This window comes from Rosa rugosa, chromosome 5 (genome assembly GCF_958449725.1).
Source record: "Rosa rugosa chromosome 5, drRosRugo1.1, whole genome shotgun sequence".
In the NCBI taxonomy this organism is placed as follows: domain Eukaryota; kingdom Viridiplantae; phylum Streptophyta; class Magnoliopsida; order Rosales; family Rosaceae; genus Rosa; species Rosa rugosa.
In genome coordinates, this window is record NC_084824.1 from 5,448,121 (window position 1) to 5,469,298 (window position 21,178).

Genomic DNA, 21,178 nt, shown 5'->3' on the forward strand with positions numbered 1-21,178 from the left:
GAGATCGTGATCAACCCTCTCGGCCTCTCTTATATCGGTGTCTGTCATCTTGGTTGAATTTTGCTACATGATTTTGCTGCACTATTCATACACTAAACAAGTGAAAGTTTCTATAAATCAAACAATGTACAATCAACTTCAGGTAGTTTTCCACCAAAATTCTCTTATACCATAGCTTCTTAACTGGGCCTACTCTCTCTACCCTATCAAGTATGTCACCTTGTGAATTTGGTCTAAACTTCACTAATGATTGCACATTTATTCTTTACTTAGTATTAGTTTCTTCCAATATCTCATCTTAGTTCTTTGTCAGTCTAAATTTAATGCTAGATAAGTGCTAAGGGCAAATCTCATTCACCCTATATAAGCATTATATTGTGATCACACAAATCCCATTCACCCTCTATATATGCATTCGTATATTGCGATCACACATATCATACTGGACAATAATTACAAATAGAAAAACAAAAGACTAGTGCTATCCATGCATATATATATTTAGAAAGTTACAGTATAAATCATAATAAAGCCTAGCCCTTCATTGTTATTTGATTTTGTAGAGAGGGATTTGAAGTACGCCCAGCAGGATGAACAATGAATCCTTCCTCTACTGATCTTATTAGCAAACAATGTTCCCAACAACAAGTTGAATCGAAACAACTAGAAGTCATTCACATCAATTAACTATAAAATAAAATCCAAGCTTGGACTAAAATCTAAAATAGAATATGACTGGCTAACTGCCCAAATATAATCTCTCTTGGAGCTAATCCAGTCTTCTCAATAGGTATTCAACCTGAACTTCCTTTGTGAGAGGCATGATCCAATCCCCATACAGAGCGGCAACTAGATTTGGCTTGATCTTATATACAGGATTAGCATCGTCTTCGTCTTGGTTGATTTTGACCTCCTGGCCAAGTGTTTTAGTTTTCATCTCTACTCTCTTCTTGATAGCTGCTTCCACTGTTTCAAATGTCAGCAAGCTCATCAATTGCATCCTGTCCTGCAAGAACCGCCGCATGCCGGCACAAGAGAAAATGACTTCAATTTAAGATACAAAATCATCAAGCAAAGCATGCAATAAGCAAAACCAAAGCATAAGTCAGGGAACATATATAAGGGGGACTTTACTTGTGCTCTAATGGCAGGCTCATAGTCTGCAGGGGATTGTCGGAATTTTGCCTCTGCAACAAATTTACCATAGTGGATTCTCTTCGAGAGTGCCTGTGAAATAGTGGTTTTTAGGCTAAAAGAACCGTCTAAACTGGAAAGTCAAACTCTAAAAACAAAAATGTACGTTCACCAGTAAGTTCGGAACTAACTGGTATAACAAAGAACAGCTTTGCAAATACTTGCATATAATTAACTGCAGTCAGTACTTATTCAACTCAAATAACACCAGAGAATAAAAACATTACAAAAGGCCTACTAGATTGGTTTTCTTAAAAGTGGTTCAGTGACTTACCTGCAAGCAAAGGGTGTCAAAAACAGCAGCTGATCCACAATTACCATCATCTCCTTGTTTGACTAATCTGGGAAGAAGATCTCTAAAATACATGTTCCAAACTTTGTTGTTTATATTAATCGAACCAGCACAAGGATGTAGAACCTAGTTGCACATCAGCAAACAAAAAGACCAAATGAAAAGTTTAGCTTGCAACTGGCAAACTTGAGCTCCTTGGGATATTAAAGTACAAACCAAGTAAATTTAAAACATCATAGGTAAGTATCGTGTTCTGTGGGTTACGAATTACCTGTGGATACTGCAAAGGAGGAAGCATTGGCTCTGGTAAATGTCCCGGGAAGAAAGGATGCTCATCTGGGCTCTTGTATCTGCCAACCTAACTTGCAAAGTGAAAGGCATTTACAAAAGTTCCTAACCAAAAGTGAACTTAAAAACCGCACAAACATAGCTTGCTGCTTATAACTTATTACAAATAGGATTCTAGTAGTTACATTAATTATTTTCTTTATGTCCTTCAGATTATTACCTGCGCATGGAGCTTTTCAGTTTCCCTGAGCATGAATTCCACCAGCGAACCATGAAATCCTTCCATTGAGAAGGCATCACGGTCATAAGTGTCAGCATTGTAACAATACTGTGCCCTCTCCAAAAGGCTAAATATTATGTCATCCTCTTGTCGAATCAAAGAGTGTCTAATACTGTCTAGAGTCAAGCTTTCACTCGCATCTACCCTTTTCTTCCCTGAATATCTATATAAAAACATATATAAGGCACAGTGTCACAATACTTAGCCTGTCTGGAGAAAATGTGCTTATTCACCTGAAAAGTGGTAAAAGTTCAAAGCCATCCAAAAATTGAATTATAATATTAATTAGTAAAATCCCTAAAGGAATACTGCTCCAAAACATTGTTGTAATCTATCTCAAACATCAATTTTATTAGCTAAAGTTAGGTCCTTGGTTATATATCCAGGGAGTGCACATTATAAAGATGTAAGTACCAGGTCTTGTTGCACCCTCTTTCACACAAGCAGCGGCGGACGCAGAAATTTTTGTGAGTGGGGGCAAAAAATAAGGTTGAACAAACAAATATAAAATACTACAATGAATGAAGCATAATTTTTCAATCTTTCGATATTGATAATATTTTCAATGAATATATATTTTAACTTCCTAACAGATAAAATAACTTTAAATCAATATATTTTTTGATATATAGTTTATTTCCATCTATTTATTGTAAAGTACACTCGCTATATTTCCTAGCAAAACCGAAAAAAATGAAAATACAAAATCAGCGTGCATTAAAAAATAGTAAAAAATATTTCAAACTAGTCATGAAGATTGGATTGCTCGTGTAAGTTTCCAAAGGTATCAGGCAAGCACGTACCCTAAGCTAGCTAGCTAGGCTAGCTTGATGAAATTTTCATTTGTAATTTGTTGTTGGAAAAGGCGTGCCTTGTGGAGTTGTGGGTATTAATGTAATGCTTTGTTCAATTTGAACTTGGTAATGCAGAAAAAGCAGCGAACCTTCCCGTGTAAGATTATAAAAGCCAAATGCTTGCATTCATTTACACGTGTAAGTTTCTTTAGTTTAATCGTTGTGAGGCAGCAGATTACACTTCCTCGGGGGGCATGGCAGCATATTCCTCTTCCTCTGGGGGCAAAACCAATGAACATAACATACATATATCATATATGAAGCTGCTGAGCAAATGAAAAAATTCCACTGGGGGCAGCAGCCCCCACTCGTCCCAACGTGCGTCCGCCAGTGCACACAAGAACATCTTTTTCTTAGAAGATAGCCTAATGTTTGCTTGTATCGTTATTAATAATTTATGAAATAGTGCCTCATTCTCAAATCTAATGGTTCAGACCAATTTAGAGGAAGAACAACAAATCAACAATAGTGGTACCTAACGTTGCAGATCATGAGCCTAGGCAGCAATAACATCACACACAAACTATATATGAATGACAAACAATCTAACAAATCAATGATGCACATAACATGTACAATAAAATTTTCATTACCCGATGAGATGGGATGGAGAAGAAGAAGCTTGCAGGGCCATAGCAGCATTAAGGGTCTGTTTTCTTTCTGGATTGCATGGAAAGCTATGGCTGGAGGTTGTAAGAATGATCTTGGAGACCAAATGGGAATCGGGTCTTGAGGACTTTATGGTACTGTAGACTGAAATGTTGGGGACTGAAGGTTGTAACAACTTGGCGTCCATGGTGGTGATTTGGGGGGACTGAAAGAGTGAGGGAGACGAGTCTGGTAATCGTTCTAATACATGTAATTAGGACTATATAATATAATACAGCCATTACAAAATAGGATTCCTACAAAATATTTCTTTTTTAGTCGTATTAGCCGATTAGGTTTTGGTATTTGGGTCCGAAAGTTAAGCACTGGACACTGGTGTTTTCTGGATCGAAATGTTTTGTTTGTTTTATATGATGAGATCAGATTTGGTAGACTCGAGGTGTCGTTATCTGGCCCAAAAGACAAAAAGTATCTCTGTAGCACCGATTCACCGAATGCATTTTTTTATTCTTATGGTCGAAGCTAATTTTTTTAGTGAAGCCCGGGGGAAAATGATATATTCATAATTCATTTAGAATATACCATTATATATTCTTTCGTTGTCATTTAAAGACATAGACAGACAAGAAGATAAAATAGAAATAGACTTGATCATTGTACATTCAAATACGTAGAGGTAATGGTGATCCTCCATTGATTCTACTCTGGAGGCGCTAGAAATCTAGGTTCCTAATGCAAGAAAATTATTGTAATGAGACAAAAGTCAAAAACATAGGGTTGGGCCAAAGGCCAAAGCCCTAGCCCAATTAAAGGCCCAAAAGATAGCCCAAAAGGGAGAAACCCCAAAACCACAAGGCCCAACAGGATTTGGATCAGGCCCAACCATCATCTCCTTAGCGTGTATGCCCGTCCAACGCCGTCCACTCCCACCACCAGGCCACCATAACCTACCGCACCAACCACACTCAACCAGGCCACGCCGGCCCAGCATACAATGCCCACCAGTTGGCCTCGCCGCGCACCCTTCCAGAAACAAAAGGCTCGCCGCCCGGATCCTCCAGATCCGCACCTCCGCATAGCTCCTTAGAACTATGCCGCCACTCGAAACCATCATAACTGCCCGCCGCCCAGCTTTACAGCGCACACGTTGATCCCGCCATCCTTGCACAACGCCATCACACCTAGAGAATCTGTCTGGAAACCTACCCAGCCCTGTCCAAACCTTGAGTCCGAAGCCTCTCCCTCTAAACTCTCCGAGCAATAGCGTTCTACACCCGTCTTGCAGGGACCCAATAGCGACGAGGCAAACACCCATTGATCCAAACGCAACCGGACAAGCAGAAGTTCTCAAAACTCTCGACCTAGGGCACCCTGGTTTTTTGGAGCTCTTCGCTTGCACTTCTTTTTCCTGATATGGTCGAAGCTAATTGGGAAAGAAATTTAGAAGAAAAGTTAGACAAAGATTACAGATTATATGGGAAAAAGAAAAAAATAAAAACAATTTTGGGTTGCTGTATTATACTGGTACTTCCAAATCTCGTCTATCTAATCTCCTTAATATTCAACTTTAATAACTTATAGTACACGTGCATCATTAAAAAGGGGTTACTCATCTACTTCAATGTAGAAGTTGTGGTTTTTTTTTCTTCTTTTTCTTCCATAGACGTCAAAAGTTCCAAAATCTGTTTTTCTCGATACAAATAACAATATAAGTTGCCTCATCTATCGCTATTATCGAATTGTTGCAAACTTGTAATTGATGTTCAATCCTTGCGGGAGGGAAGAGATAATCAGATTTGGTGAAGAATTAGACCTATTATTCATTTTGAATAGACAAGCAATTCATTATATGATTTATATCAATATCTTAGATTGTATTGGTACCTAATCCCGATTGGGTCGATACAACTGTCTGGCTACCGCACATCACAGTCCCTGCCTTGAGATTAATCCAAACAAAGCAGGTTTCAAAAGGTGGTTCGCTGAACGTCTGTCCGCCGCGGCTAGGAGTTCCTTGAGCTCGATCCCGGCACTCCTATAGCATCGGATGCTATCTTGTCGGCACTACGGTGGCTAGTGGCTATATGCGCTGTAGATGATGTCTGTGGAGGCCAGCGGCCGACTGATGCAACAGGGTGCCCTAACGTTGGTGTCCAGATCAAAAGGGTTGTCAAGTCTTTGGGTTGATTCTGGGCCTACTTCTTTTTGGGCCAAACCTCTTCATGGGTCTGGAAAAGGAACCCTCGTAAACCAAGGAATGTTGCTGCGGCAAATGTTTACACAGCCAAACCTCCTAGCCCTAGCTTGAAGGGCGAGTAAAAAATCTAGGTTTTTGTGTGCTGCTGGGCCTATATGCTATGTCTTTGAATCTCCACAGTTTATAGGCTCACTTAAATAAATGAGCGATTATTTCGAATATAGGTGGTCTATCTCTATGTATCACAGTATTTTCTCCTACTACAATTTCTTGATATGTCTAGTTGAAAGCAGCATGAGGATATATAATGGCTATTTTAGCATGTCTTTTAATGAAATCCACATTTCTTTCAAAAAAAAAAAAAAATCCAGCGATGAAACCAAAACAAATCAATTGTAAGCTCAATAATCTCTACAGATCAAGTTCCTCAATCGTAAGCAATATATTTCAAAATATATTGTCCCTCCAATTCTTATTGGTGCTTATGTTGTTCCAATGAAATGCCACCAAAAACACTAGTCAACCATTGTTGTCCATAAATTTCTTAGCCTTGTTAAACGCTTGCTTCAAATACCCCTTGAACCTAACCAAATCCAGCTTCACATTCTGCTCCTTCAAGTAAATGTCCATAACCTCAGCACGCCACCCCATTTTCTGAAGACCAAATGGATCTTTTACCACCAAACTATCATTACCATACTTGTACGTCCACCAAGCTACTCTCTTTCACTCCGATCTTGTACTCAAAATACTCCAACCTCAGCCCTTCGCCACTCCCCTGAAACATGCATTCGCCGCCCAGTCCACCCCAATCGGCACCACCTGTACGAACACTGAACCCGGCCGGAGGAACAATGAGTGTGTAAGTGCAGCGCCATGTACCCCAACAAAAGCATGGCTTGAATTAAGTAACGCATAAGACTCATGCAATGAGTTATTGGCCTTAGGCTCAAACACAATCACATCAAACCCCACTTTCTTTACCAAACGAACTACTTGAACCTGGTTAACGATCCTGCGTCCAGTTGCATGATTCCGGCTCGCCAAAACAAGGCGTGGCCGGGGTTTTGTCTGCTGATCAGAGGAGAGAATTTGAGGTTGGGACCTTCGCTTATATGCGTTGTCTAGGAGCCCACGAAAATGCAGAAACGTTTTTGCACGAGGTATTAGTGTTTGGTTTATAGTCATGAAACCATGTGATATAAGGCCTAGATTGGCAGAAGGAAAACAATGGGTGGTGGCATCATTTCCCATGGTAATAATAGGGTGCTTGGTGAATAAGGGTAGTAAATCGGCATACTTATAAACCCACCACTTTGGAGCTTGGGAAACCACGATCACGAAGTCTTGATCTGGGAAGAGTGTGTTGGCGGTGATAAAGAGCGGGATAAATCCATCATTGAAGTCATGCCAAAAGTTTCCGGTGTATCCACCGGCAGCGAATACTAGGACCGGAGCATTGTGTTGGACTTTAAACGGTGGGCTTCGTGGGCCAACAGCGAGTGTGAGGTGCTTGATCTGGGCCATTACGAAATCTTCGAATTTTCGAGGGTAAGGTCGGATTCTTTCCACTTCCAGGGATGCAAGTTGGGATGAGTTCATAGTGAAGAATGTGGATGTGGTTGGATCTAAGACTGTTGGGCCGTTGATCGAGCAGATATCGTAATGTTTACAGGTACGGTCGCAAATGATCGGACTTTTCTGTGGAGGGTGCTGGATTTGTTCATGAATTTCCAATATCCCACGTGTTATTTCTGAAATTGTTAACGTTAGAGATCCGAGGGGTCTCTAGTTAGCTTTTAGAGAGAGAGAGAGAGAACGACACAAAAAGTATAGTGGTTCATTTCCCGCCTTAGCGGGAAACTACGTCCACTTGAATGTTTAACTAGTGTGTTTGGGCCTTGCGGCCCAAAGGGATTACAAAAGATGTAATGAGATGTGGAGTTAGTGGGAAGGAGTCTCCTTTTATAGGAGAAGGAGGCTCCCTCATTTACATTTTCTTAGATGTGGGACTCAAAGTTACTATTCTAGTCTAGAAAAGCATATTGTGGAGGCAACTTGGCAAGGCCGGAAAGGTGGCTTCCCGGCGACGGATTTGTGACTTCCGGATACCGTAGCGTATCTTGAACATAGGGCTACAAGATGCAAGTAGCGGTTGGGCCTCACCATGGCTTATGGGTGTCCCAAAGAGGGTGTTACTTATGCTTGGTGAGATAGCAAATACTCTATATTGTTGGAGGTATGTACAAGTCCCCGAAGTCCCCGAGTAAGAGGAGCTTCTTGGTTGGGGAGTTATACACATGATGTCACCAAGCATAAGTAACCGGGCGGTACGGAGCCCCTACAAGTCCCCGAACTCCGTAAGCAAGAAGGGACTCGTTAACCTGCACAACAAAGACAAAAAACAGGCATACGTAGAATGCTCGTTGCATTGGGCAACAAATGTGAGTTGTATGGATATGCGTTGGCATATATAAACGTATGGGGTGCGTGATACATGTTGATGCATATACGCGAATGGTGCCGAGTACGATCGATTATGATGTACAAACTCGAGAACGCGTATGGTCGTGTGAGCGTATGGATTGCATATGATAAATGTAAGTTGCATGAGCGATGCGAAGGTAAGCGTTTGTAATTCGTGAATGATGAATAGGTGAACGCTTGTGTTTGTTTGGTTGTAGCTCGTATTAATGGAACGCGAAAAGAATTCAATTTGTCACAATCGGTAAACGACAAATGGTAGAAAAATTTCATGTTCCATTAATGTGTGGTGTGTCGAGTAGACATGAGTGTTAAGTTTGGGAATGCCGGGAAGGCGTGAGCGGAAAACTCGGGGTTGCCGGGAAGGCATGAGCGGGAAGCTCGAGAATTGCCGGGAAGGCATGAGCGGAAAGCTCGTGAGCGGGAAGCTCGTGGGTTGCCGGGAAGGCATGAGCGGAAGCTCGTGGGTTGCCGGGAAGGCAAGAGCGGAAGCTCGAGGGTTGCCGGGAAGGCAAGAGCGGAAGCTCGAGGGTTGCCGGGAAGGCATGAGCGGGAAACTCTAGGGTTGCCGGGAAGGCATGAGCGGAAGCTCGTGGGTTGCCGGGAAGGCATGAGCGGAAGCTCGTGGGTTGCCGGGAAGGCATGAGCGGAAGCTCGTGGGTTGCCGGGAAGGCATGAGCGGAAGCTCGTGGGTTGCCGGGAAGACAAGAGCGAAAGCTCGAGGGTTGCCGGGAAGGCATGAGCGGAAGCTCGTGGGTTGCCGGGAAGACAAGAGCGGAAGCTCGAGGGTTGCCGGGAAGGCATGAGCGGGAAACTCAATGGTTGTCGGGAAGGCATGAGCGGGAAACTCAATGGTTGTCGGGAAGGCATGAGCGGGAAACTCAATGATTGCCGGGAAGGCATGAGCGGAAGCTCGTGGGTTGCCGGGAAGGCAAGAGCGGAAGCTCGAGGGTTGCTGGGAAGGCATGAGCGGGAAACTCAATGGTTGCCGCGAAGGCATGAGCGGAAGCTCCAGGGTGCCGCGAAGGCATGAGTGGTAAGCTCGTGAGCGGAAGCTCGGGGGTGCCGCGAAGGCATGAGCGGTATGCTCGTGAGCAGAAGCTCGGGGTTACCGCGAAGGCATGAGCGGTAAGCTCGTGAGCGGAAGCTCGGGGGTGCCGCGAAGGCATGAGCGCGAAAACCTGGCGGTGCCGCTGAGGCACGAGCACGAAAAGCTCGACGGTGCCTCTGAGGCACGAGCACGAAAAGTTTGGCGGTGCCGCTGAGGCAGGAGCGCGAAAAAGCTCGGTGGTGCCGCTGAGGCACAAGCTTGAAAGCTCGGCGGTTGCCGCTGAGGCGAGAGCGCGAAAAGCTCGGCGGTGCCGCTGAGGCACGAGCGTGAAAAGCTCGGCGGTGCCGCAAAGGCATTAACGGGTAGCTCGAGGTGATGCCCTGAGGCATGAGCGTGACCGTTGCTAATTATGCTGGGCTGTATGTACAAGTCCCCGAAGTCCCCAGTCAAGGAGGGTGTTCTTGCGGGTTGATACCAAAGCGTAGCTTTGTGCCGTATATCAAGCATAATTAGTGCGAGTGCGTCGTCCATCTAGAATTGGTTGGAGCGAACGCTTTTGCCCTTTCGGGTGGGCCCCTGCCAGGCCCTGCGAGGAGTCCCCCACTCCTGGCTATAGACCTCCGGATGGTCAGAAAATTGTTTGATGAGGGGAGCTGCGTTTAAGCAGTGGGCGTTAGGTAGCGAACCTAATCTTAGATACCCAAGCGTCGGGGTTAACTGCCGGATCAATGGCTGCCGTGAGCTGTGTTAACTAGTCCCTTACTGCAATGCCGCGTAGCGGTCATTGTTATTATGAGGCGTTGCCTTACCGCTTGGCGGTTGGTCGTAGACCATAGACTCGTAAAGTTTGTACCTGTATGAAAAATGACAAGCACATAGAGCAAGTAATAATATTTTGTTTGAGTGTCCCATGTTTATTTAATTGAGTTGCAATTAAAATAGAAGCATGACACATGTGTATAGCATGTACTTGTAGTAAAGTTGCTAATAACATTTTGTAGGCATGCTTAGGGGTCATGGAGACATGTATAGTCATGGCAAAGACTCTAATTGCAAGAGCGTAAGAGATAAGATATAGTTACTTATCTTATGCCGATTTGGAGCGAGTTGGAGTTGGAATTGATATAAGCACCCAAATCATGTTGGAGTTGTCCAAGCATGACGCTCCATTGCCCCGACGAAGCACCTTAGTAGAAAGATGATGATTTCATTCGTTGGAGAGGTGATCGGTGATTATGTCTCCATGAAATAAAGTAGGTGATTAGTACATGAGTTTGTAAAATCACTAGTAATAGTTTGCATATGTACTTTGAAAAAATTATAAGCAAAGTGATTTAAATATATGTATCAATTTGAGCAAAGTGTGCAAACTATGCAGTAACTAGTGACTGATGACACTTGACATTTGATTATATGTACACCTAATTTGAATGTCAAATTGTTAGATAGACCTAGCAATACCATTTAGGTACTTCAAAGTATGAGGTTCCTATAGGGAGAATTTTGACTTATTCCCGCTGGAAGAATAAGACATGTTTGAATTCCATTATGATTGTACAAATTAAAGGCAGGGATGCACAGCTCAAATGTATAATGATATTTGAAGCATGGATAATGAGCTAGTCCCTAATATACACAACAGTTATGTAAACTAATTTCTCAAATAGGACAAAACAATGATATTCATGCCCTTTTGATTAATTTGTAAGCTATGCATGTGATGAGCAATAATGCGGCGAGCGTGTGAGATTAGCATTGAACAAGTGCATATATGTATAGTTGTGCATGCTAGCATATATGCTACACTTGTAAGCTATGATGTGTCACACATGCACAAATTAAACAGATGCTAGCTGTCACAATTTCTCATATATATTGTAATATGAGGTACTAGCTACTTCTTACGTAGAAGGTAAAGACTTATCATGCTTGCCATATGTGTGTCTCTAAGTAATTGCAAGATGTGTAAGTAAACTGGGCAAGGGTGCAGATAGGACGTGGCATCCATATGAAAACAGCACCTAATAAGATTGTGGTATTTAGTTTGAAAATAAACGAGCTAGATGTGGGCAATCTCCTATGCCAAGTCTTTGCATACTAAGAAGACACGTACATATACAGCAGCTTGCATTTGAAGAGCTATGCATGGTGAGCAATGCAGCTCGCACTTGGTGAGGGGTTAAAATGTAACATGATTAATACATCGAAAGTACTCTTAGCTAATAAAGAAAGCATTAGCCATGTGTCCAGTTTCGGAAGAGAAACAGAAATGTTTATGCAAGTATATCTCAGTGGCAAAAACTCGAATTTGCATAAGCCCTCGAAAACAGATAGATGCATATAGTCTTAATTTATGGGCAGTAATTGCACAAGGAGCAGCAAACAGATATAGGCACATGATTAGTTGATTACTGATGACTTTGCGAAGTAACAAGAGTACAAGAACTTAGCTCATGCTTGCTCGTTGAAGATTGCTGCTGGGAGCAATGCACACTGGATTTGGGAGCCTCCTGAGAATTCATTTTGTGCTCGGTACCGAGAGATAGTAGCAGCTGGGTGTCTAAAGAGGATGTTTGGGTGTGAAGAGAAGATTGATTGAAGGAATTGATTTTCCATGCATGCAGTAGGTATACCGCCCAAAGAATGCAGCGGAGGAGGTGCATCTTGTAGCGTTGACTGTGGTTCTGCAATGTTGACCATGCACCCAAGCGTTGACTTGGAGTGGATTGTTGACTTGGGAGCTTAGTTCGTAGCGTCGGTGCCCAGCGGCGTTTCCCATGGGAGGACCGAAGCTAGGAGGGCGGAGCTGCAGTTGGAGGGTTCCCAGCGGTGCAGGCCAGCGAGCAGCAGTCTAGCAGTGGCGGAGCGGAGCTGTGCAGCAGAGCCATGCAGATTGTGCAGCGGAGGAGGAGTTGGGCGGAGGATAGCCGGCGGAGATGGAGCTTTGCCGCTGGTGGTGCTTAGCGGAGGACGGCTGACACGAGCGGTGTCGTGGTCCGAAAGTTTGGCGGAGCGGAGGTTCCCGGCGAAGCAGAGAAGTATAGTTGGGCGGAGCCCAGAGCTCAGCGGAGATGGCAAACCTGGAGCTCGGCGGAGACTCACTTGGCGGAGGCCTGCCGGCGGGGGTGAAGCTCAACGGTGAACAGTCCAGCGGAGGCTTGGCTTGCTAGTGGAGGACGGCTGCGGGGGTCCCCTGGCGGACAACTCTCCGGCGGAGGGCCTGGAGCTGCAACCTGGCGGAGGAGGAGGAGTAGGCCAGCGGAGCGTGAAGATAGTCCGGCGGAGCGGAGGAGAGCTCGAAGTTCAGCGAAGCGTTGGTGTCCGGCCGAAGCTGAAGTTCAGCGGAACTGAAGTCTGGCGGAGGAGAGCCTGATGGAGACCACAAGTTCGGTCGAAGTTGGACGGAGCTGCAGTTGGTAGGAACTGGCGGGAAATTTTGAAAATTGGAGGGGTGCCCAGAGAAGTTTTCTGGGTGTCCAGACAATTTTTGCCGCCCTTTTTTTTTTTTTTTTTTAGTTCAGCGTTGACCAGACGATGACCGGCCCCTGATGGGCGTTGACCGCCTCCGCCGGGTGTTGACCAACCATCTCCAGTGTTGACCAAGCATTGACCGGCCCCTATTTGATGTTGAACGAGCGTTGACTCGACATTTTCGAGTCAAAGTTCGTGGTAGGTGACGAAGCCTTTGTGTTGGCTTCCCACAGACGGTGCCAATGTTAACGTTAGAGATCCGAGGGGTCTCTAGTTAGCTTTTAGAGAGAGAGAGAGAGAACGACACAAGAAATATAGTGGTTCATTTCCCGCCTTAACAGGAAACTACGTCCACTTGAATATTTAACTAGTGTGTTTGGGCCTTGCGGCCCAAAGGGATTACAAAAGATATAATTTGATGTGGAGTAAGTGGGAAGGAGTCTCCTTTTATAGGAGAAGGAGGCTCCCTTATTTACATTTTCTTAGATGTGGGAGTTACTATTCTAGTCTAGAAAAGCATATTGTGGAGGCAACTTGGCAAGGCCGGAAAGGTGGCTTCCCAGCGACGGATTTGTGACTTCCGGATACCGTAGCGTAGCTTGAACATAGGGCTACAAGATGCAATTAGCGGTTAGGCCTCACCATGGCTTGTGGGTGTCCCAAAGAGGGTGTTACTTATGCTTGGTGAGATAGCAAATACTCCATATTGTTGGAGGTATGTACAGAAATCAAAATTTGATAAATGTAAAAACACAATATAAATCGTTTAGTATTATTTAGTTTAGTGGCATAAGTTTTTTTTCCTTTGTAAGTGTGAGGTCGTTAGTTCAACTCAAGAAAAACTAGTGATTATGTATTCTCAGTTGTTAAAAAAACAGCAAATGCTATTGGCATTTTCTTTGAGTCATTCAGTATTACATGATATAGGGCGGCTGCAAATTATGGAAATGACAACTAATGCCTATTAGGCGCACTACCTCAAGAAACAAACAAATTAGTACCAGTGGACTGAAGTGAGAAACTGTAAAAATTAATCACATTATGACATTTTCAAAAAAAAAAAAAAATCAAACTGAAGTTGGCAGAATGCAAATAATTGAAACTATTGGAAGAAGCAGGAAAGAGGAGTGAGGGAAAAAGCTAGCTTTCTGTTCATACCTCGAGTCTCTGCTGAAAATGTTGCACTATTAGGAAATCTGGAGGTTAATGAGACACTGATATGGAATACAATGAAACACAAGCACAAAGAAGCCAATCCTACCAAAACCCTCTTCTTCATCTTCCTCATTTGCCTTCGATCTGGTATTCGGATCTACTTAACTTCAATATATGATGAACAAAGGCCCCCATGCATTGTGCCCCGGAAGGTAAAAATTATATATGAAGATTGTTGGAGGCGTACAGAAGAAGATGGGTTAATACTCAATTGGATGCGTAAAAACATTGTGTCCAGACTTAAAAGGAAAAGAAAGTGAATGCCCTTATAAAGTCTGATACATGAAGACATTAACTACTATGGGATTGTGGTTATAAATTGATATCCATTACTTGAACTTGAAGATGGCTTTTAGGCTGTGTTTGGTTCCCAGAATCAGAGCCTTGGCTTTTAGGCTGTGTTTTGTTCCTTTCCAATGTCTTTCCAGTGTTTGGGATTGCAAAGGAAGAGAAATTGATTCCCAAAAGAAAGGAAATTGAGGGGGAAAATGCTTCCCGCCCACCTACCCCAGGATCCACTTTCCATCCCTATTAAATGACTAAACTATCCCCGCTGCCCCTTGTTATTTGCTAGCTTGATCCACAATACCATCTAGAGTTTTATGTCAAGCGTGTGTTTTCATGACTCTGAGTCCTTTCCAAACGCTATGTCAGATAGCACGAAGAACTGAAGCACACACTACCAAAATTCATTGTTATCATCTTCCTCGCAGAGCAGCTTCCAAGATTAATCTTGTTATCATCTTCCCATCTTCCTCCCATAGCAGCTTCTAGGTATATATATATATATATACAATATGCACTGTGCGTTTGTTCATCTGTGGTTTTGGTTTTGATTTCATAATTTGTGATTTGATCTGTGGTGGTTTTGGTTTTGATTTCATTTGTGATTGGATCTGTGGTTTTGGTTATTGAGTCACCTGCTTTTGGTTATTGATTTGATCTGTGCGTTTGTGTGTGTGTGTCTATATATATATATATATATATATATATATATATATATATATATATATATATATAGTTTGTTATAGATTGATAATACCGTTCTTCATTGATGCTATTATTTCATTGATGTGTTTGGTTGAAGGATTGAACACCTTGAAACTGGATGATCATATAAGAGTGTTTCAAATTTTTCCTATTTGAGTGTCTGATATATATATATATATATATATATTTGTTAGATTTATAAGATAGAGAATTTAGTGGCAGTTATGGCTCGTAGAAAGTTGTCGAAGACAAAAAGGATTATTCTAATGCTGGACAATATTAAGGATTTGCTTAAGTTTGTCGTCATGATATACATTATGATGTATATCATTGCAGAACGACATTATCGGAAGTATAGATTGAAATCACCATCTATTTATGAAAATAAAATGGTTGTTTGCGAAAAACAAGTGTATGACGATTGGGTTAAGGTAAGTTGTATTAAATTTAAATGCAAGTTCTTAATTTCAAATGTGGTATCTAATATCTAATTGTGTTTAATTTACAGATTAAAATTTAACCTTGATATCTAGTTATGTTGTATATGACAGGTTCACAAGGAAGCCAAAGGACTAAGACTTAAACTATTCATTCATTATGATAGTTTGGTTAAAATTTAATCTTCATATCTAGTTATGTTGTATATGACAGGTTCACAAGGAAGCCAAAGGACTAAGACTTAAACCATTCATTCATTATGATAGTTTGGTTAAAATTTAATCTTCATATCTAGTTATGTTGTATATGACAGGTTCACAAGGAAACCAAAAGACTAAGACTTAAACCATTCATTCATTATGATAGTTTGGTGGAAGCTTTTGGGAGAGATAGAGCCAATGGGTTAGGAGCTGAAGGACCTGCTGAAGCGAATGAAGATTTGAATAATGATAATGAATTTGTTGATCTTGAAGGAGATGGTTTGCCTGAAAATATTGTTCCTACACCTGCTAGTCGTACAACTTGTTTTGCTTCTAATTCAACTTGGACTAGAAAGCGAGCAAGGGACGCTTATGCTCAATGCTTGGGAGACATGGCTAGCACACTTCGCTCCTTTGTGGATGTGACCAAGACACATTTGGAGACTATGAAAGAAGTACTTTTGAATGACCATGCAACATCTACAAAAAGAGGTAAACTTGTCGAAGAGCTTATGAAAATTGAAGGTTTGAATGATTATGATGTGCTTGAGGCTGCTGCTACAATTATTGGCGATGATTCCAAAATTGAGCTCTTGTTCAGCTTACCTGACAATTTAAAGAGCCAATGGATTTACAAGCTTCTTAACCACTAGAGAAATTCATGCTCAAGACTAATGTTGGCCTTAAAATTGCTTTTGTTTTTCTTTTGGCGTGTGGATGATCAGATTATGGCTCAACATAATGTTATATTTTGCTCAAACTTCTATTGGAAGCTATTGTGTAATCTGAATTTTAATTATGCTGTGACATTAGAACTTAGTATCTATTATGCTTTCAGTTCAAGTACCTTTATTTTGTACTTTGTCTCTTGTTATGAAAATGTCTATTTAAGCATATGGAGAGCAGGTTATCATTCAGGCAATTGAGAAAAGGTCATGGTATCCACTATCCAGACACCCTCTGCTCAAGCATATATAATGCAGTGCAATTGAGAAAAGGCCATGGTATCCAGACACATTCAGCTCTTGCATATGTTCCCAGCATAAGCTTATGATTGTTCTAAGTTTACTACAATTAGTATGAGGGTATTATTGGAAAATTGATAGGATTTTGTTTCCTTTCCTGACGAGAACCAAACACTGCAATGGAAACTAAAAGGTGTATTCTGATTACATTCCAAGTCTTACCAAACACTGGAAAGGAAAATCGATAGGAATTGCAATTTCCCATGCCCATGGAAAGAGCAAGGAATTGATTTCCTTTCCTTTCGATTCCGCGAACCAAACACAGCCTTATAGTAAAGCTTCTATGATCGAGTTACATATTCTTGTTATAAATGAAATCACTCGCTTCTTTTTAGATTTGTAAGCTAGCTCTTTACATTTTTTGACTTTAGAATTAGTGGAGAAAACATTACATGTAACTCGGATGTGGTAAACTTTCTCTATTCAAAGTTCATACTACTTTTTTGTATACCCTCCATTAAAATGTTAGTGGAGGTGACAAATGCAATTGTAATTACAGGTCATTCTAAATAGATGTTTGACCGTAATTAATAATTCTTTACTTTTGTCTATAGATTGAGCTTTTCAATTTGATGCATTAGGCTTCGGTTGTATCAAAGATTTTTCCTTCCAATTTTTATGTTCTTCTTTTGTAATTGAAAAAACATATATATATAAAAATACATTCATGTACTTCAATATCTCTAATAAGCCATATAAATTTGAAAAATAGTGCAAAACTATGATGAATTATCCGACGAAAATAAACACATAGTGCAAAACTATAAAGCATGTGCATGCACTCCTTTTCCCACTAAACCTCAATTAGTCCTATTTGTTTCTCTTATTCCAATGCAAATTTATGTACCAAACTCATTAGCCCTCATTGTCCATAAATCTCTCAGCTTTCTTAAAAGCTTTCTTCAAATATCTCTTGAACCTAACCAAATCCAGTTTCACATTCTGTTCTTTCAAGTAAGTGTTCATAACCTCCGGGGGCCAGCCCCTTTTTTGAAGAGCAAATGGATCCCTAATCAACAAACTGTCCTTCCCATACTTGTCCACCAAGCTACTCTCTTCCACACCAATTTTGTACTCAATATACTCCAAATTCAACCCTTTTGCTACTCTCCCGAAAAACGCTTCCGCCGCCCAGCCTATTCCTATTGGCACCACCTGCACGAACACCGCACCCGGCCGGAGGAACAATGAGTGCGTAAGTGCAGCTCCATGAACCCCAACAAAAGCATGGCTTGAATTCAGTAATGCATAAGATTCTAGCAATGAGGTTTTGGTTTTAGGCTCAAACACCACCACATCAAAACCTACTTTCTTGATCAAACGAATAACTTGGGCTTGGTTCATGATCGTGCGTCCAGTGGCATGACGTCGGCTCGCCAAAACAAGTCTGGGCCGAGGATTTGTGGGCTTAGAGGTGAAAATTTTGGTTTGGATTTGGGCTAGTTGGTTATAGGCTTTGCCAAGGAGCCCACGAAAATTCATGTATGTCTTTGAGTTGGGTATTAATGTTTGGTTTATGATCATGAAGCCATGTGATATAAGGCCTAGCTTGGCAGAAGGAAAACAATGGGTGGTGGTATCACTTCCTAGGTTAACAATAGGATGATTGGTGAACATGCGTAGCAAATCGGCATACTTACTAGGCCACCACTTGGGAGCTTCGGAAACCACAATGACGAAGTCTTGATCTAGGAATATGGTGTTGGCGGTGATAAAGAGAGGGATGAATCCATCGTTGAAGTCATGCCAAAAGTTTCCGGTGTATCCACCGGCGGTGAATACTAGCGCAGGAGCATTGTGTTGAACTCTACACATTGGGATTCGTGGTCCGGCAGTGAGTGTGAAGTTCTTGATATCAGCCATTATGAGGTCTTCGAATTTTCGAGGATAGGGTCTGATTCTCTCTACCAATGGTGGTTCGGTAGAGTTCATAGTGAAGAAAGTCGATGTGGTCGGATCCAAAACTGTTGGGCCGTTGATTGAGCAGAGATCATAACGTATAGAGGTTCGGTCACAGATGATCGGACTCTCCAAACGAAGTTCCAAAGACTCCGGTGGGTGATGGAGTTGTTTACTAATCAGCTTTGATTCCACACGAGTTGTTTCTGCAATCGGTTTATAACAAATATTAAAAGAATTAAAGAAGATGAAGTGTAATAAGAGAAAGGTGAAGTGTTAGTATCACTTTCATGAGCTTGAAGTGAACAACTTTATTTCACATCACTAGCTTTTTTTTTCCTCTCTTTTTTTCTGCAAAACTAAATAGAACATCATGCAAATGCTATTGGCATTTACTTTATTGATTATGCGAAGTTCAAACTAAACAAATTACAACTAACTGACTAAGGACCAGTAGTCACACTACTGGCGCGCACGTACAGCCTCAAGAACAGGCTAAAATACATTCGGCTATTAATTAGAAAAAAAAAAAACAATATTAGGTACTAATGCAGTATTGGACTCAGTGATTAACCGTAGAAATTAGTTGCATTATCAATGACATTATCAAATGCGAATTGTCGACATGCAAATAATTGAAACTGAATTCAGTTGCGTCTGAAAAACAAATTAACCAAAATATTTGGAAGGTGCAGAAAATGGGAGACTGAGAATTAATGGAAAAGCTTAATTTCACTTCATACGTACCTTGAGTCTTAGCTGGAAATGCTGCATTATTAAGAAATCTGGAGGTCGATGAGACACTGATCTGGAATACGATGAAGAACAAGCACAAAGCAGCCACTGCTACCAGAACCCTCTTCTTCGTCTTCATCGTTCGGCTTCGATCTGGTATTCGATCACACCAACTTGGTTCTATATATAGTGAAGGAAATTAAGGGCCCTCATGCATTGCGCCCCAGAAGTTAAAAATTGTATATATGAAGATTGAAGTTGACTCTTGGGGTAGAGATTATTCCTTGGTACAAAGAATTTGAATCTTCTTTTGATCGGGTATTGCTTGATCGAGATCGAGGGGGAAGTACTGTTGGAGTGTACAGAAGAAGATTGCGGAGATCAGATCAGACTGCGTAAACACGTTGTCCTTAGAAAGAAAATTAAGAAAGCTAGAGAGGCTTAGGGCTGTAAGTAGGCTCGATACAGCTCGTGTTCGACTCGTATTCGGCTCGATTTTAGCTCGTTCGGCTCGTGCTCGTAAGATAAATGAGCTGAGCTTGAGCTTAATATTAAGCTCGACAAAAAAACGAGCCGAGCTTGAGCAATGATATATTCGGCTCGTCTAGCTCATGAGTAGCTCGTATTTTCCATGAGTAGCTCGAGCTTGTTAAAACTCGGCTCGTTTGTTAAAGCTCGACTAATGAAAATTTATACTATAAAAATATAATTTTTCTAATCTCAATTCTTCAATTCTTTTTACTACATTCCTTTTCAATTGGAAGAGAATCTGAAAATTTAAATAAAAATATATTACAATAAATAACAATACTTGTGCAACAATTAAATCAAACCCTAGCAACCACTATAATATATAGGGTGATGAGGATTCAATGGAAGAAATCTGCTTGGAATAAAGGTATAGACACGTACTGAACAATCTTCTTACTTTCATAAAATCATATTGAACAAACTTATTTAAAGTTATTAATATATATATATATATATATATATATATTTTTTTTTTTTTCCTTTGTTTTTATAGATGGTGAAGATTCGCTGGGAGTTTGCATGGAAGGAAAATTAAAGATACAAATAACCACCTTTGAATCGATATGTCAAAGGCCCCATTCTTATTTAATTAGTTTAAGTGCAATTTTGAGTTGGATCATCATTTTGAGTTTATTCTAGACAATAAAAGGGATTTGTATGATGGTTAGACATCAAATTTGGATTATTATTTTAAATTTTCTTTCTATCTTTTTTATTTTTAAAATTTAAAGCCAAATGAGCCAAGCCGAGCCTATTCAAGCTCGAGCTCGTCCAATAAATCAAGCCGAGCCGAGCCTAGCTCGGGCCTAAGAAAAATATTCAAGCCGAGCCGAGCTTGAGCATGGAAAAGAAAATTCAAGCTTTAGCCCGGCTCGAGCTCGATAAAAAGCAAATGAGCCGAACATGATCACATTGGTATTCGCTCCGACTCGGCTCATTTACACCCCTAGAGAGGCTGATAGAAGAAGACATTAACTACAATTGGATTATGGTTTTGAAATTATATTCATTACTTGGCCTTGAAGATGACTTTTATATAGTGAAGTTTCCTTGAGGCGCTATCCAATTAGAGATTCTCACAATTAATGAAAAATCTTTAACTTTTCTTTTGGATGTATGCAAAGTTGGAGAGCATAAACATATATCCATATTTTCCTATAGGCAACTATCACGTTTTCTGTAATAGATCTCTGTTTAATTTATTGGCTGTACATGATTACTCAACCCTCAAACTCAACAAAAATTGATACTTGTTAAAGTTTGCATGAAATTGTTCTACATCAATCGCCGCTTCCTAATTTGCCTTTGCATCAATTGTTCTACATAAACTCCCGAACTATTTATGCTTAACGGTAGAAGATCAGAAGTTGACAAGTGGTGTTTGTATTTGGTTGATTCAAGACCGCATTATTTGAATTTGACTAT

General features: G+C 41.2%; 2 protein-coding genes, 1 long non-coding RNA gene and 1 pseudogene across 4 annotated transcripts; 1 reads left to right on the forward strand and 3 right to left on the reverse strand.

Moving 5' to 3' along the window:
- Window positions 1-496: 496 nt before the first annotated feature.
- Window positions 497-3,744, reverse strand: LOC133712422 (chorismate mutase 3, chloroplastic). Of its 2 annotated transcripts, none has more exons than XM_062138523.1 (6): window positions 3,502-3,744; window positions 1,995-2,217; window positions 1,758-1,844; window positions 1,469-1,612; window positions 1,135-1,227; window positions 497-1,006 (listed from the first exon to the last, which is right to left on the reverse strand). In XM_062138523.1, the coding sequence occupies exons 1-6, from the start codon at window positions 3,702-3,704 to the stop codon at window positions 770-772; spliced, it is 987 nt and encodes a 328-aa protein (XP_061994507.1). In that variant the 5' UTR covers window positions 3,705-3,744; the 3' UTR covers window positions 497-769. The 2 variants fall into 2 exon arrangements, with proteins under 2 accessions (XP_061994507.1, XP_061994508.1); XM_062138524.1 differs by having other exon boundaries at window positions 1,995-2,287; window positions 3,502-3,574.
- Window positions 3,745-6,233: 2,489 nt separating this feature from the next.
- Window positions 6,234-14,008, reverse strand: LOC133711094 (xylan glycosyltransferase MUCI21-like; annotated as a pseudogene).
- A 941-nt stretch (window positions 14,009-14,949) lies between these two features.
- Window positions 14,950-16,387, forward strand: LOC133712559 (uncharacterized). The gene is made up of 2 exons (XR_009847474.1): window positions 14,950-15,356; window positions 15,577-16,387. It is a non-coding gene; the product is annotated as an uncharacterized LOC133712559 (long non-coding RNA).
- Window positions 16,388-17,283: 896 nt separating this feature from the next.
- LOC133712408 (xylan glycosyltransferase MUCI21-like) lies at window positions 17,284-19,541 on the reverse strand. The gene is made up of 2 exons (XM_062138512.1): window positions 19,235-19,541; window positions 17,284-18,693 (listed from the first exon to the last, which is right to left on the reverse strand). Exons 1-2 carry the CDS (start codon window positions 19,359-19,361, stop codon window positions 17,444-17,446), a joined length of 1,377 nt encoding a protein of 458 aa, XP_061994496.1. The 5' UTR covers window positions 19,362-19,541; the 3' UTR covers window positions 17,284-17,443.
- Between the last annotated feature and the right edge of the window lie 1,637 nt (window positions 19,542-21,178).